General features: G+C 41.0%; 1 protein-coding gene across 2 annotated transcripts in view; it reads right to left on the bottom strand.

Annotated features, from left to right (window-relative positions):
• Nucleotides 1–17336, bottom strand: part of LOC106611554 (follistatin-related protein 5) — a 161489-nt gene that overhangs the window by 57266 nt on the left and 86887 nt on the right. For both annotated transcript variants that reach the window (XM_014211883.3, XM_014211884.3), the window contains exon 6: nt 11582–11702. In XM_014211883.3, the coding sequence (XP_014067358.3) occupies nt 11582–11702 (121 nt within the window). The remainder of the gene's footprint in view (nt 1–11581; nt 11703–17336) is intronic.

The raw sequence follows: 17336 nt of genomic DNA, 5'->3' as shown, positions 1-17336 counted from the left end.
ACAAACACACACACACAGGCACACTGTCGCCACACACACACTTCCACACTCATCACATACGCTGCTGCTACTGTCTATTATCTATCCTGTTGCCTAGTCACGTTACCCCTACCTATATGTACATACAGTATCTACTTCAATTTCCTCGTAACACTGCACATCAGCTTTGTACTGGTACCCCATATATAGCCAAGCTATCATTGCTCATTGTGTATTTATTCCTTGTGTTACAATTTTTTCTATTAGTATAAAAAAACATATATTCATGTATTCTGCATGAATAGGGGGCGGAGTTGTAATCTACTGCAGAGATAGTCTGCAGAGTTCTGTCATGCTATCCAGGTCTGTGCCCAAACAGTTCGAGCATCTACTTTTAAAAATCCACCTTTCCAGAAACAAGTCTCTCACTGCTGCCGCTTGGTATAGACCCCCCTCAGCCCCCAGCTGTCCCCTGGACACCATATGAGATTTGATTGCCCCCCATCTATCTTCAGAGTTCGTACTGTTGGGTGACCTAAACTGGGATATACCCCGGCCGTCCTACAATCTAAGCTAGATGCTCTCAATCTCACACAAATTATCAAGGAACCTACCAGGTACAACCCTAAATCCGTAAACACGGGCACCTTCATAGATATCATCCTGACCAACCTGCCCTCTAAATACACCTCTGCTGTCTTCAACCAGGGTCTCCGCGATCACTGCCTCATTGCCTGCGTCCGTAATGGGTCTGCCGTCAAACGACCACCCTTCATCACTGTCAAATGCTCTCTAAAACACTTCAGCGAGCAGGCCTTTCTAAACGACATGGCATGTAAACCTGGAAGGATATTGACCTCGTCCAGTCAGTAGAGGATGCCTGGTTGTTCTTTAAAAGTGCTTTCCTCACCATCATAAATAAGCATGCCCCATTCAAAAAAATGTCAACTAAGAACAGATATAGCCCTTGGTTCACTCCAGATTTGACTGCGAAGCAGCACAAAAACATCCTGTGGCGTACTGCATTAGCATCGAATAGCCCCCGCGATATGCAACTTTTCAGGGAAGTTAGGAACCAATATACACAGTCAGTTAGTAGGTTTATTTGAACAGTGAGAGACAAAATAACAACAAAATCCAGAAAAACGCATGTCAAAAATGTTATAAAATAATTTGCATTTTAATGAGGGAAATAAGTATTTGCAAAACATGATTTAGTACTTGGAGGCAAAACACTTGTTGGCAATCACAGAGGTCAGACGTTTCTTGTAGTTGGCCACCAGGTTTGCACACATCTCAGGAGGGATTTTGTCCCACTCCTCTTTGCAGATCTTCTCCAAGTCATTAAGGTTTCGAGGCTGACGTTTGGCAACTCGAACCTTCAGCTCCCTCCACAGATTTTCTATGGGATTAAGGTCTGGAGACTGGCTAAGCCACTCCAGGACCTTAATGTGCTTCTTCTTGAGCCACTCCTTTGTTGCCTTGGCCGTGTGTTTTGGGTCATTGTCATGCTGGAATACCCATCCACGACCCATTTTCAATGCCCTGGCTGAGGGAAGGAGGTTCTCACCCAAGATTTGACGGTACATGGCCCCGTCCATCGTCCCTTTGATGCGGTGAAGTTGTCCTGTCCCCTTAGCAGAGAAACACCCCCAAAGCATAATGTTTCCACCTCCATGCTTGACGGTGGAGATGGTGTTCTTGGGGTCATAGGCAGCATTCCTCCTCCTCCAAACACGGCGAGTTGAGTTGATGTCAAAGAGCTCCATTTTGGTCTCATCTGACCACAACACTTTCACCAGTTGTCCTCTGAGTCATTCAGATGTTCATTGGCAAACTTCAGACGGGCATGTATATGTATTCTTGAGCAGAGGGACCTTGCGGGCGCTGCAGGATTTCAGTCCTTCACGGTGTAGTGTGTTACCAATTGTTTTCTTGGTGACTATGGTCCCAGCTGCATTGAGATCATTGACAAGATCCTCCCGTGTAGTTCTGGGCTGATTCCTCACCGCTCTCATGACAGTGTGTTTTTTCCATTTGCGAATAATCGCACCAACTGTTGTCACCTTCTCACCAAGCTGCTTGGCGATGGTCTTGTAGCCCATTCCAGCCTTGTGTAGGTCTACAATCTTGTCCCTGACATCCTTGGAGAGCTCTTTGGTCTTGGCCATGGTGGAGAGTTTGGAATCTGATTGATTGATTGCTTCTGTGGACAGGTGTCTTTTTTACAGGTAACAAGCTGTGGTTAGGAGCACTCCCTCTAAGAGTGTGCTCATAATCTCAGCTCGTTACCTGTATAAAAGATACCTGGGAGCAGAAATCTTTCTGACTGAGAGGGGGTCAAATACTTATTTCCCTCATTAAAATGCAAATCAATTTATAACATTTCTGACATGCGTTTTTCTGGATATTTCTATTGTTATTCTGTCTCTCACTGTTCAAATAAACCTACCATTAAAATGATAGACTGATTCTTTCTTTGTCAGTGGGCAAACGTACAAAATCAGCAGGGGATCAAATACTTTTTTCCCCCACTGTATATATCAATGATGTCGCTCTTGCTGCTGGTCATTGTCTGATCCACCTCTAAGCAGACGACACCATTCTGTATACTTCTGGCCCTTCTTTGGACACTGTGTTAACAAACCTCCAGACGAGCTTCAATGCCATACAACACTCCCTCCGTGACCTCCAACTGCTCTTAAATGCAAGTAAAACTAAATGCGTGCTCTTCAACCGATTGCTGCCTGCACCCCCCACCCACTTTTTATTTATACAACATGCCTACCACATTGAAGATGCAAAATATGTGTTATTGTGAAACAGACAAGAAATAAGACGAAAAAATGGAAAACTTGAGCGTGCATAACTATTCACCCCCCCCCAAAGACAATACTTTGTAGAGCCACCTTTTGCAGCAATTACAGCTGCAAGTCTCTTGGGGTATGTCTCTGTGAGCTTGGCACATCTAGCCACTGGGATTTTTGCCAATTCTTTAGGCAAAACTGCTCCAGCTCCTTCAAGTCGGATGGGTTCCGCTGGTGTACAGAAATCTTTAATTCATTTCACTGAATCTCAATTGCATTGAGATCTGGGCTTTGACTAGGCCATTCCAAGACATTTAAATGTTTTCCCTTAAACCACTCGAGTGTTGCTTTAGCAGTATGCTTAGGGTCATTGTCCTGCTGAAGGTGAACCTCAGTCCCTTTCTCAAATCTCTGGAAGACTGAAACATTTTTCCCTCAAGAACTTCCCTGTATTTAGTGCCATCCATCATTCCTTCAATTCTGACCAGTTTCCCCGTCCCTGCCGATGAAAATCATCCCCACAGCACGATGCTGCCACCCCCATGCTTCACCACGGGGATGGTGTTCTCGGGGTGATGAGAGGTGTTGGGTTTGCGCCAGACATCGCATTTTCCTTGATGGCCAAAAATATCAATTCTAGTCTCATCTAACCAGAGTACCTTCTTCCATATGTTTGGGAAGTCTCCCACACGCCTTTTGGCGAACACCAAATGTGTTTGCTTATTTTTTTATTTAAGCAATGGCTTTTTTCTGGCCACTCTTCCATAAAGCTCAGCACTGTGTAGTGTATGGTTTAAAGTGGTCCTATGGACAGATACTCCAATCTTGGTCTTCATGGTGCTTAGTGGTGCTTAGTGGTGATATAGACTCTGGGGCCTTTCAAAACAGGTATACACCCCCATAGAGACTGTCAGAGGTATATATACTGAGGCATATACAGCTGAAGTCAGAGGTTTACATGCACTTATGTTGGAGTCATTAAAACTCGTTTTTTCAACCACTCCACAAATCTCTTGTTAACAAACAATAGTGTTGGCAAGTCGGTTAGGACATCTACTTTGTGCATGACACAACTAATATTTCCCACAATTGTTTACAGGCAGATTATTTCACTCATAATTCACTGTATCACAATTTCCAAACGACTGAAGGTACCACGTTCATCTGTACAAACAATAGTACGCAAGTATAAACACCATGGGACCACGCAGCTGTCATACTGCTCAGGAAGGAGACGCGTTCTGTCTCCTAGAGATGAACGTACTTTGGTGCGAAAAGTGCAAATCAATCCCAGAACAACAAAAAAGGGCCTTGTGAAGATGCTGGAGGAAACACGTACAAAAGCATCTATATCCACAGTAAAACAAGTCCTATATTGACATAACCTGAAAGGCCGCTCAGCAAGGAAGAAGCCACTGCTCCAAAACCGCCATGAAAAAGCCAGACTACGGTTTGCAACTGCACATGGGGACAAAGATCATACTTTTTGGAGAAATGTCCTCTGGTCTGATGAAATAAAAATAGAACTGTTTGGCCATAATGACCATCATTATGTTTGGAGGAAAAAGAGGGATGCTCACAAGCCCGAAGAACACCATCCCAACCATGAAGCATGGGGGTGGCAGCATTATGTTGTAGGGTGCTTTGCTGCAGGAGGGACTGGTGCACTTCACAAAATAGATGGCATCATGAGGAAGGAAAATTATGTGGATATATTGACGTAACATCTCAAAAGACATCAGTCAGGAAGTTAAAGCTTGGTTGCAAATGGGTCTTCCAAATGGACAATGTCCCCAAGCATACTTCCAATGTTGTGGCAAAATGGCTTAAAAGTCAAGGTATTGGAGTGGCCATAACAAAGCCCTGACCTCAATCCTATAGAGAATTTGTGGGCAGAACTGAAAAAGCATGTGTGAGCAAGGAGGCCTACAAACCTGACTCAGTTACACCAGCTCGGTCAGTAGGAATGGGCCAAAATTCACCCAACGTATTGTGGGAAGCTTGTGGAAGGCTACCCGAAACTTCTGACCCAAGTTTAACAATTTAAAGGCAATGCTACCAAATAGTAATTGAGTGTATGTAAACTTCTGACCCACTGGGAATGTGATGAAAGAAATAAAATCTTAAATAAATAATTCTCTCTACTATTATTCTGACATTTCACATTCTTAAAATAAAGTGGTGATCCTAACTGACCTAAGACAGGGAATTTGTACTAGGATTAAATGTCAGGAATTGTGAAAAACTGAGTTGAAATGTATTTGGCTAAGGTGTATGTAAACTTCCAACTTCAACTATATACTGAGATCATGTGACAGATTATGTGACTCTTAGATTGCACACAGGACTTTATTTAACTGATTATGTGACTTCTGAAGGTAATTGGTTGCACCAGATCTTATTTAGGGGCTTCATAGCAAAGGGAGTGAATACATATGCACGCACCACTTATCCGTTTTTGAATTTTTTTTAAACAACAGATTTTTTTTATTTCACTACTTTATGTATGTCCATTACATGAAATCCAAATGATAATCAATTTAAATTACAGGTTGTAATTCAACAAAATAGGAAAAACGCCAAGGGGGATGAATACTTTTGCAAGACACTGTAGGTGTGTTGTTAGACTGTAAACTCTCCTTCCAGACTCACATTAATATATCCTACCAATCCTTGCCTTCGGCGATGTCATTTACAAAATAGCCTCCAAAACACAACTCAGCAAATTGGATGTAGTCTATCACAGTGCCATCCGTTTTGTCACTAAAGCCCCATATACTACCCATCACTGCGACCTGTATGCTCTCGTTGGCTGGCCCTCGCTTCATACTCATCGCCGAACCCACTGGCTCCAGGTCATCTACAAGTCTTTGCTAGGTAAAGCCCTGCCTTGTCTCAGCTCACTGGCCACCATAGCAGCACCCACCTGTAGCACGCGCTCCAGGAGGTATATTTCACTGGTCACCCCGAAAGCCAACTCCTCATTTGGCAACCCTTCCTTCCAGTTCTCTGCTGCCAATGACTGGAACGAATTGCAAAAATCACTGAAGCTGTAGACCTATATCTCCCTCACTAACTTTAAGCATCAGCTGTCAGAGCAGCTCACCGATCGCTGCAGCTGCACCTGCACACAGCCCATCTGTAAGTAGCACACCCAACTACCTCATCCCCATATTGTTATTTATTTGTTGTTGCTCTTTTGCACCCCAGTATATGTATCATCATCTGTACATCTATCACTCCAGTGTTAATGCTAAATTGTAATTATTTCGCCACTATGGCCTATTTATTGCCTTACCTCCCTAATCTTACTCCATTTGCACACACTGTGTATGTTTCTTCTATTGTGTTATTGAGTGTACGTTTGTTTATCCCATGTGTAACTCTGTGTTGTTGTTTTTGTCTCACTGCTGTGCTTTACCTTGGCCAGGTCGCAGTTGTAAATGAGAACTTGTTCTCAACTGGCCTACCTGGTTAAATAAAGGTGAAATAAAAAAATAAAACAATTGTTGGGAAGGGCCGTAAGTAAGCATTTCACTGTTAGTCTACACCTGTTGTTTATGAAGCATGTGACAATTAAAATATGATTTGTAAGACAGGTGTCATTCTCATTGGGATTGTAGGCTCATTCTGCATTTACTGCTGTTATTCACAAAATGGTACTATATTGCTAATTATAAACTGGGTGGTTCGGGTACTGGATGCTGATTGGCTGACTGCCGTGGTATATCAGACCGTATAACACGGGTATGACAAAACATTTATTTTTACTGCTCTAATTACATTGGTAACCGGTTTATAACAATAATAAGGCACCTTGGAGGTTTGTAGAATATGGCCACTCCGCTTTGTGACGTGTCTAAGAACAGCCCTTAGCCGTGGTGTATTGGCCATATACCACACTTCCTTGTGCCTTATTGCTTAAATATACTGAATCAACATATTTACTATTCGAGGGATTTTAAGGTATTAGATTTCAAATGTGTGCATAGGACTGACATAACATTTAGATTTGTTGTTAAGACAAGTGCTACACTATCTCAAGTGATGCTAGACAGCTGATGAAACTGAGGAGTATTTCTGTCTGTAATAAAGCCCTTTTGTGGGGGAAAATGTATTCTAATTGGCTGGGCCTGGCTCCCCAGTGGGTGGGGAGCCAGGCCCAGGCCCACTCATGACTGCGCCCCTGCCTAATCATGTGAAATCCATAAATTAGGGCCTAATGAATTTATTTCAATTTACTGATTTCCTTATGATCTGTAACTCAGTAAAATCATTGAAATTGTTGCATGTTGCATTTATATTTTTGTTCAGTATCATTTACATCATAAAACGTGGTAATTAACTACAATGACCACAACGTTTATTTTACGACTGCTACCGAAGAGAGATTAATGTTCGATCGTGAGGTGATATAGAGAGCAGCTGTTGCTTCGTGAGGGACCTCTACCTGAAAATACATGATCTATGTGATTGATAGTTTGTATTCATAAAAGTATGCTTTATTTACTTTGAACTACAAAATATTGATTTTGTCAAACAGCATAGGAAGCAGCTCTATAGAGATGAGATGATGACTGTAATGAGGGTCGTCTAAAGGAGACCAAGGCGCAGCATGTATAGTGCTCATATTTACTTTTTAATGAATACACTTCAACAAAACAACAAAACGACAGTTCCGTCAGGACACTTGACAAAACGGAAAACAACTACCCACACATGAAAAACAGGCTGCCTAATTATGGCTTCCAATCAGAGACAACGATAGACAGCTGCCTCTGATTGGAAACCATACCTGGCCAAAACATAGAAAACAAAAACATAGAAATAGAAATCTAGAAAACCCCATATAGAAACAGAAAACCAAAACCACCCAAAACACCCACCTGTCACGCCCTGACCACTCTACTGTGGAAAATGACCTCTTACAAGGGTCAGGACGTGACAATGACTTGGAATGAAATAATAAAGTAATCAAATAAAACAAACAAATAAAACAAACACAACAACTGATATATTTTATTAAAGTAAAGTAATGTGAATAAATGTTGGCTAGTAAGTGATAAGCAGCAATGGGCAGTCACTACTATCATGACTTGTATTAATTGGTTTATATTTTGTAATAATCTAACCGAAACCAACCTCAAAAATAACTAATCGCTCAGCACTATTTGCCATGAGTATTTACTAAGTAAAATAATCTTAAGCACCAGCCTACCACAGAGGGGGAGAAAGAAAGACAAAACAATTGAAAAGAAGAGGAAAAGAGACAGGTAAAGATAAATGCTTAACCAACGAGGAAAGACATTTCCTTTTCTTTTTCAGTTTCAGCCTGAAGAAGCTTGGGGGGAAAGTTAAAAAAGTGAGTAGTTGGAGCTAGTGCATCACAGCTCCTCAAGGATGTTGAGCTCTCCACAGATTTTACCCGTATCCTTTCTTGATTTGATTTGCCTGAAGGGCTACTCCCCTGCTTGAGCCTGACTAGGAGAGGAACAAGACAAGAAAAATACTATGCCAGTTTGCCATTTACTCTTGTAACTTTTCTTGTCTCACCTAGAAATGCTTTGCATACAAAGTGCTGATGAGTGAACAATTTTACTGGGAAATTCATTATGCATTATTTTTCTTGCCGTGATGTGTCCACCCCAGTGAAATGTCAGAGGATATTGAGCCAGTTGGAAATGTCAGACTGGGATGATTTGAGAAAGGGAATTAGGCAAGAAAAGGTAGCACAATATGTGTTAGTGTTTCTTAGTTTGGCGAAGATTAATTTACATCATTATGTTGTTCTAGAGATTACGGGTTTGGTTTTAGCTCTTTCACTATTTGCTCTGTGTCTAGTTTTATACAGCGACATTGACTGACTATATAAACTACTGCGTTTACCCATCTCTCACTATCGGGTTGCCATGTTGGGCCCAATTTTTCAAGAATATAGATATAGTTGTTCAGTGTATATATATCTGGCAAGTATATCTGGCAATAGCAAAGTAAAGGACTATACTGAACAAAAATATAAATGCAACATGCAACAATTTTAACAATCTTACTGAGTTACAGTTCATATAAGGAAATCAGTCAATTGAAATAAATTCATTAGGCCTGAATCTACGGATTTCACATGACTGGTCAGGGGCGCAGCCATGGGCCCACCCGCTTGGGAGCCAGGCTCAGCTCTGGGGAACATTCCTGAAGTCAGCATGCCAATTGCACGCTCCCTCAAAACTTGAGACTTCTGTGGCATTGTGTTGTGTGACAAACCTGCACATTTTAAAGCGACCTTTTATTGTGCACAGCACAATAAATGAGCTGTTTAATGAGCTTCTTGATATGCCACACCTGTCAGGTGGATGAATTATTTTAGCAAAGGAAAAATGCTCACTAACAGAGATGTAAACAAATTTGTACAGTCAGGGAGAGGTTGAAAATGTCAGTGAAGACACTTGCCAGTTGGTCCGCGCATGCTTTGAGTACACGTCCTGGTAACCCATCTGGCCCCGCGACTTTGTGAATGTTGACCTGTTTAAAGGTCTTACTCACATTGGCTATGGAGAGCGTAATCACACAGTCGTCCAGAACATCCGGTGCTCTCATGCATAGTTCAGGGTTGCTTGCCTTGAAGCGAGCATAAAAGGCATTTAGCTTGTCTGGTAGGCTCGCATCACTGGGCAGCTCACGGCTGGGTTTCCCTTTGTAGTCCGTAATAGTTTTCAATCCCTGCCACATATGACGAGCGTCAGAGCCGGTGTAGTAGGATTCAATCTTAGTCCTGTATTGACACTTTTCCTGTTTGATGGTTGGTCTGAGGGCATAGTGGGATTTCTTATAAGCTTCCGGGTTAGTGTCCCGCTCCTTGAAAGCAGCAACTCTAGCCCTTAGCTCGGTGCAGATGTTGCCAGGAATCCATGGCTTCTGGTTGGATATGTACGTACCGTCACTGTGGGGACAACGTCATCGATGCACTTATTGATGAAGCCAGTGACTGAGGTGTTATACTCCTCAATGCCATTGGATGAATCCTGGAACATTTTCCAGTCTTTGCTAGCAAAACAGTCCTGTAGCGGATCATCCGCGTCATCTGACCACTTCCATATTGAGCGAGTCACTGGTATTTCCTGCTTTAGTTTTTGCGTGTAAGCAGGAATCAGGAGAATATAATTATAGTCAGATTTGCCAAATGGAGGGCGAGGGGGAGATTTGTATGCATCTCTGTGATGTGGAGTAAAGGTGGTCTAGAGTTTTTTCTTTCTTTGGTTGCACATGTGACATGCTGGTAGAAATGAGGTAAAACGGATTTAAGTTTGCCTGCATTAAAGTCCCCGGCCACTCAGAGCGCTGCTTCTGGATGCTTATGGCCTTATACAGCTCGTTGAGTGTGATCTTAATGCCAGCATCAGTTTGTGGTGGTAAATAGACGGCTACGAATAATATAGATGAGAACTCTTTTTTTAGACAGTGTGGTCTACAGCTTATCATGAGGTAGTCTTCCTCAGGTGAGAAATACCTCGAGACTTTAATAGACATTGCGCACCAGCAGTTATTGACAAAGAGACACTCAACCCCGCCTCTTGTCTTAGCAGACGTAGCTGCTCTGTCCTGCCGATGCACAGAGATGCCAGCCAACTCGATATTATCCGTGTCGTCATTTAGGCAAGTCTCCGTGAAACATAAGATATTACAGTTTTTAATGTCCCTTTGGCAGGAGAGTCTTAATCATAGATCTTCCTGTTTGTTTTCCAATGAATGCACATTGGCCAATAATACGAAGGGTAGCGGTGGTTTACCTGCTCATCGGTGAATTCTTACAAGTCACCCAGCCCTGCTCCCCCTTTTTCTCTGCCTTTTTTTCACGCGGATGACGGGGATTTGGGCCTTGTCTCAACAAACAGTATATCCTTCACGTCGGACTCATTAAAGAAAAAATCTTTGTCCAGTTCGAGTTGAGTAATCGCTGTTCTGATGTCCAGAAGCTCTTTTCGGTCACAATAGACGGTAGCAGCAACAAAATGAGTTCAAACAATGCGAAAAAACAAATAAAATAGCACAGTTGGTTAGGAGCCCGTAAATGGCAGCCATCTCCTCTGGCGCCATTAAGTAGTCTATGATGAGGTTTAAATCTCCCAGATGGAGAGTTCTACTGATGAGGACAAGTGTCTTGCCATTCACAGAAATATCATCAATGTCAACTCTAATTGAAACTAAATTAGACTCCATTTACTTTTATAGTTCCCATAAGGATAATAAGTTGATCCAGTTTCAGAACCTTATGCTAATAAATAATAAGGACCATAGAAAAGACTTACATGTTCTGTTTAGAGCTACCAGCATAATGATGGTCACTTGGTTGAGTAATTATTAACATCCTATTGGCATGGGGGGATGGCGGGCAAACATAGACAGAGAGAGCTGGGGGCTACTGCTGTATCTCAATTGGGAATTGTTTTGCCCGACATAAAAACCAAGAAAGAATTGCCTACCTGCAATCAACCCATGGTAACTATTGTATAGGAATGTATAGAATAGTGTCGCGTAAACATGGTTAAGTTTTATCCACATAAAGGCATAGATTTGTCGCATAAAGGCATAGATTTGTTATAAGGCTTTTAGCAATATGTGCTTGAAAGCATGTAATCTCTATTGGCCAAGTCAACACAACCTGTGGAATGTATGGTTCTTTGAATTTCCTTGCCAAAGAAAATGCAAGCAGGAAAAAGTAAATGGTAATGCGTAGAAAATAATAAATAATAAAAAGAGTGGACATTCCACTCTGGACTCAAGATGGTCCTGTCACTCACCGAAAGCTGTGTAGAACTCGTCCTTTGTCAGGTGCTCATCGTCATTGATGTCGTTGTATTTGAGAAGGTCAAACAGGGTGCACTCAGAGACATCCTTGGACAGACCTTCCTGCTTGATGACCTGCAACAGAAAAATGCATTTAGAACTTGCCTTTTAAGTGGGCCAGTATATAACTTACAGTTAAAGCTAAGTCTAGGCCTGGATTTTTCTGGGTCTGGGGTTTCTTTTTTCTTGTACTTTTTTCCCCCGCTGTTTCCTTTTTTTGGGGTTGCCGAAACCGGGAACCACTCACGGATCTGGGATTTCTAATGTTACAGCATAGCGCATGCAATGCAACACAATCAGTTCTCTGTCTAAATATAGCACGTCAAAGACATTGATTCCTCAGTAATAAGATGATTGAAATAGAGAAATATCACAACCTCTCCAGTATTGTTTTCCAGTCGTCGTAAGACCTGAATGCATTTCTTTGTGTGACATTGTATGTTAATGTGCATTCAATTACACTGGAGGAGACCCCCTGAGGTGTAAATGGGTGCACAATACATGGTTTAGTGGAGAACAGGTGCCATCCTAAAAACCAGCCCAGATTTGATAATCTCTGCAGACATAACAATGACAACAAACTTGAAAATTATGTTTCTAAACTAAACTCAATTTCACATTAAAAGCTTAACTCTCAACCCCAATTTCATTCTTTGTTAAATCCCTTAAAAAAAAAAAATGCATTCAGGTGAGAAGTTGTGGGTTGGGGGAATTGCTTATTAATATTCATTTTGGGGTGGGTAAATATAGTTGTACCTGATCCCAACCTTTTCTTACTAAAGCAAACTTACCAGAGGTCCACTGGCATGCTCTGATAATCAAATGATGTGAATTCAACTCTGGACAGTTACCTCAGAGTGGTAAGGTGATGAGTTCCTGCCACTTGCAGTGGAAGTTCAAATCCCCCATGGGACGCAAAATACATCTTTGAAATGTGGACTCACATTTATTGTGTTGGGAAGAAAAGTGCAGTCATCACCTTGAAAATGAAGATTAGGGGCTCAATTCAGTCCAACCCGCATTGCAGTATTTAGCTATATTAGCTATATTCCCAATTGTCAAAGTAACTCACAGATTGGTCTTGGGTACTGTATAAAAAACTACTACCAGAGGGATCTCTCTCACAGCAGGTATGCTTTCACTTTTCAGAATTAGAAGTGTGTGGGCATGGGATGAATATTGTAAATCATTTTTTTTATAAATATATATATATATATCTGCCCGATGTGGGATTTAAACTCACAACGATTGAACTGTAAACCAACTGCCATAACAGACTAAGCCATCACTCAATCACAGCATTTGGAGAAAAAATAATACTACAAGTTGACATGCCCACCATTGTCATTTATTTATTGTCGTGATGGATGTAGCTACCGATAGAAATGTGAATCCACATAGCCTACATGTTTATTTTCTTCGTATTCGTAAAAGCACATATATTTGTATAAAACGGTAAGCAAAAATATTGAATTTGGAATTTTGTGTAACGTCAGTAGTCTAGTCAAGGAAGCATGCAAAATATGATGGCACATTCCACTTACCAAGACCATTGCCAAATAAGGTGCGCTGTCACCTGCTTTTATAGTTAGCCTTGAGGTGGTACCACCTAGCACATCTAGAAGAGAGTGTATTTCATACTGAACCCCTCCCTTGAGATGATGTGAAATTATTATGTTTTAGTCATTATATCTGTTTGGGCTTCTTGCGGTCCATTTGCATTCTACAAATGATTTCTAATTCTAATTACAAATTATTTGTAATTATGTTCAAGGCCCCCTGACCATCCGTTCAAGAAAAGATCGGCCTGCGGATAAATCTAGATGATCCCTGACATAGAGGCACCTTCTTAAGATGTCACGCCTGCTACCGCTCCCCCTCCCGTCTTTACCCGTCTTTACACGCACCTGTCACCATTATTACACGCAGCAGTGCTCATTGGACTCACCTGGTCTCCTTCACGTGGTTGATTGCCCCTGAATATCTGTCTGTTCCTCGGTGGTGTTCCCTGTGTCCGCATTAATTGTTGTTAAGTGTTCCTGTTCCATGTCCGTCAGTTATTAAACCTTCACTCCCTGTACCTGCTTCTTATCTCCTGCGTCGATCCTTTCACAAGAGGCCTCTACAACATGATTTCAATGGTACAGTTTAACCGCTAGGGGCAATAAGAGCTAGATTTACTACTAAAAGACCAAAATATATCACTTTTGCAACAAACTATCACAATGAAGACCAGCATTGACGTGTTTCACTATAACTAAGCCTAAAACATCTGGTTTTCGATGAAAACAATTTTTTTCATTAAAGTTACTCTTTAAGTCTTACCTTGTCCTAGATTGTCTATAGATCTCTTATTTCTGGAAGTAAATAGTATTATCCCGAGGAAACCCCTTTTCATGCTGCAAAGACTCTTGTTATGTTTTATATATGGTTTGAAATACGACAAGTTGGATCTACAGTATCTCACCGCCAGGCTGACTTTCACTCATCCATCATTCTAGATCAGCTGTCATGAAGCTTGACAAAATATGACAGTGTTTGGGAGTAGTGAACGACTGTATTTTGCAGTAGCTTGGTGGAAGTTGAACACAATTCAAATCTTGGTAGTGTTTTCTGTAGTTAATTACTTTTTGCCATGTAACGGTATAACTAACTACTGGAACTACACTACTTTTTGGAACAAAAAGAGAAGAAAATAATGGAGAAAGAGGCAATAATTTCCTTTATTTTTCAGGTTCAGACCTGCCTAATTCTCACTTGAAACCGTTTTTTCAATTTGTAGTCTATGACATTTCAGATTTAGATATGATCATTTTTCCCGAGGTAGCTTGTTAACTATATAATTTTTAACAATATTTTTATTAAGGTTAACTTTTGTTTAGCTAAACTTCTTCTAGTGTGAAGTAATTGGTAGTTTGGTCAACTATGATTTCAGAGTAGCTTCCCCAGCACTGCTGCCTAATGTATCATCATCAAGTATGTCTGGTTCTTTGCAACTTTGGCTATGCTTTCTGAACTCTTACTGAACGAAAAGTGTAAACTACAAAGAATTATCAAAATGTTGGTGATGATTCAACCTCACATGTTGAATTTCAAAAACGTTCTTAAAGCCATCTGTGTATGATAATGTACTAGAAATGTATTTCCATTGACCTCGATCACTTCACAGTGCATTACAACACTTGCTATAAGCATTCATAAAAGTGCATCCATCCTTTAAGACAATTTATAACAATTGGCAATCGAACGCATTCATAATACATTAGACACAGTTGGTTCAGAGAAAGTGTTATCAAAAAACATAGTATTCTCTGCTTTTCTGAACCACCCCATGGCGGACGGTTCGATTCAGGGAGATGGTAATATTAGAAGGGGCTGTAAATCACCAGTCTTTGATGATTCTCAACACCATCTCTTAAATGTATCATGTCCCGGCAAGAAATCAAACCACCTTTACCTTGCTCTGTAGTTGATGTTCAGGTTTGATGTACTGGAGGAATCGACACTATCTGATTGCGTCAACATAAAGAAGGGTGTCCGTGTCTGAAGATAGAGTGTACCCACCTGCCCCTTCTTCCACTCAGATCTGAAGACACACACACATGCGCATGCACACACACATGCACACACACACATTGAACGCACACACAAACACACACGCACACACTATCCCGAGCCTTAACCTTTGAACTAAATTAACTAAATGATTCACATCGTGTTTGGAATGCCACCAGAGTCCGTGTCAAATTAACACCCCATTTACAGAAGCCTCTTTTACAATTAACAATTATTTTATTTATTTTACTTAACCTTTATTTAACTAGGCAAGTCAGTTAAGAGCAAATTCTTATTTACAATTAACAATTACACTCGTAAATGAGGGCTGAAATGATCGGTCACATCAAATTTGTATAATTTAACCTGGCAAAACATGAAGAGCGAAGAAATTAGGGTTTCACTGATTGAATTCTCAGCCATGAGTGACTTCTGAGATCTGGCATAGTTTTGAGGACCTCTGAGATGTGGCATAGTTTGAGGACTTCTTGAGATGTGGCATAGTTTGAGGACTTCTTGAGATGTGGCAGTGGGCCGAGTGTGGCGTGAGGACTTCTTGAGATGTGCGGGGCCGAGTGGGCAGTTTGAGGACTTCTTGAGATGTGGCATAGTTTGAGGACTTCTTGAGATGTGGCATAGTTTGAGGACTTCTTGAGATGTGGCATAGTTTGAGGACTTCTTGAGATGTGGCATAGTTTGAGGACTTCTTGAGATGTGGCATAGTTTGAGGACTTCTTGAGATGTGGCATAGTTTGAGGACTTCTTGAGATGTGGCACAGTTTGAGGACTTCTTGAGATGTGGCATAGTTTGAGGACTTCTTGAGATGTGGCACAGTTTGAGGACTTCTTGAGATGTGGCATAGTTTGAGGACTTCTTGAGATGTGGCATAGTTTGAGGACTTCTTGAGATGTGGCATAGTTTGAGGACTTCTTGAGATGTGGCACAGTTTGAGGACTTCTTGAGATGTGGCATAGTTTGAGGACTTCTTGAGATGTGGCACAGTTTGAGGACTTCTTGAGATGTGGCATAGTTTGAGGACTTCTTGAGATGTGGCACAGTTTGAGGACTTCTTGAGATGTGGCATAGTTTGAGGACTTCTTGAGATGTGGCACAGTTTGAGGACTTCTTGAGATGTGGCACAGTTTGAGGACTTCTTGAGATGTGTCATAGTTTGAGGACTTCTTGAGATGTGGCACAGTTTGAGGACTTCTTGAGATGTGGCATAGTTTGAGGACTTCTTGAGATGTGGCATAGTTTGAGGACTTCTTGAGATGTGGCATAGTTTGAGGTCAATTGTGTCAACGTCTGATATTCAGAATTAATGATTGCAGCGCTTTTGTAGACAAGACAAAAACGTTAGGCTTAGAATAGCTACTACATATTCTGCATTTAATATCAGTTTGTACTGTATATGTAACTGTGTCACCATTGCCATATGCTTCAAGGTTTAAGAGAGACCTTAGCATTTTCTGTGAGGAATGACTTATAACCAACATGGCGTTACTCAATCTGTGCAGTGGATGTTTGTGGACAGACTGACATTAAAACACCTGGATAGATGATGGCTCATAGCTTTGTGTCTAGTCCTTAGTGTCATCCGTAATCTAATACTTTTGGTACCTATGGTAACTACCTGAAGCAACTTTCCAATGTATCAACAGGGAATATTTACATAGTCTAATAAAGCCCAACACAACATTACAATTTCTCTTTCGTTATGTATTTCACCCACTGTTCATCGATTTATGCTCTCATCCCCCAGCTGAAAGCACTGCTGTTATGTAAAAAAAAAAAAAAACATATATATATATATATATATATATATAGTTAAATATCAGAGTTGTTGGCTGTAATCAAATGGGGCACTTTGGATTCAAAAGAGTGAATGCATAAGAATATGAATCAAGCTTGTTGTCTCTCTCACATCAGTCTTATAGAGGCAGGAGAAATCAGAGTGCCACTGGATATATTAATATGAAACTGAGAGCAGTTGAAAGGTTATTTAAACCAGCAGTGGTTGCTTACTTATTCAAATATTTAAATGCATGGCATATAAACCAGTCCTCAGGTATTGCGAAACATAAATTCATTATGCATAAAATGTCTTCCTTTGTCATGAAAGTCACATAAAAGTCCATATCCAACCACACTTT

Source organism: Salmo salar, chromosome 09 (genome assembly GCF_965601325.2).
Source record: "Salmo salar chromosome 09, fSalSal1, whole genome shotgun sequence".
NCBI lineage: Eukaryota > Metazoa > Chordata > Actinopteri > Salmoniformes > Salmonidae > Salmo > Salmo salar.
The sequence above is the reverse complement of the archived record's forward strand: the minus strand, read 5'-3'. Positions and strand labels throughout refer to the sequence as shown.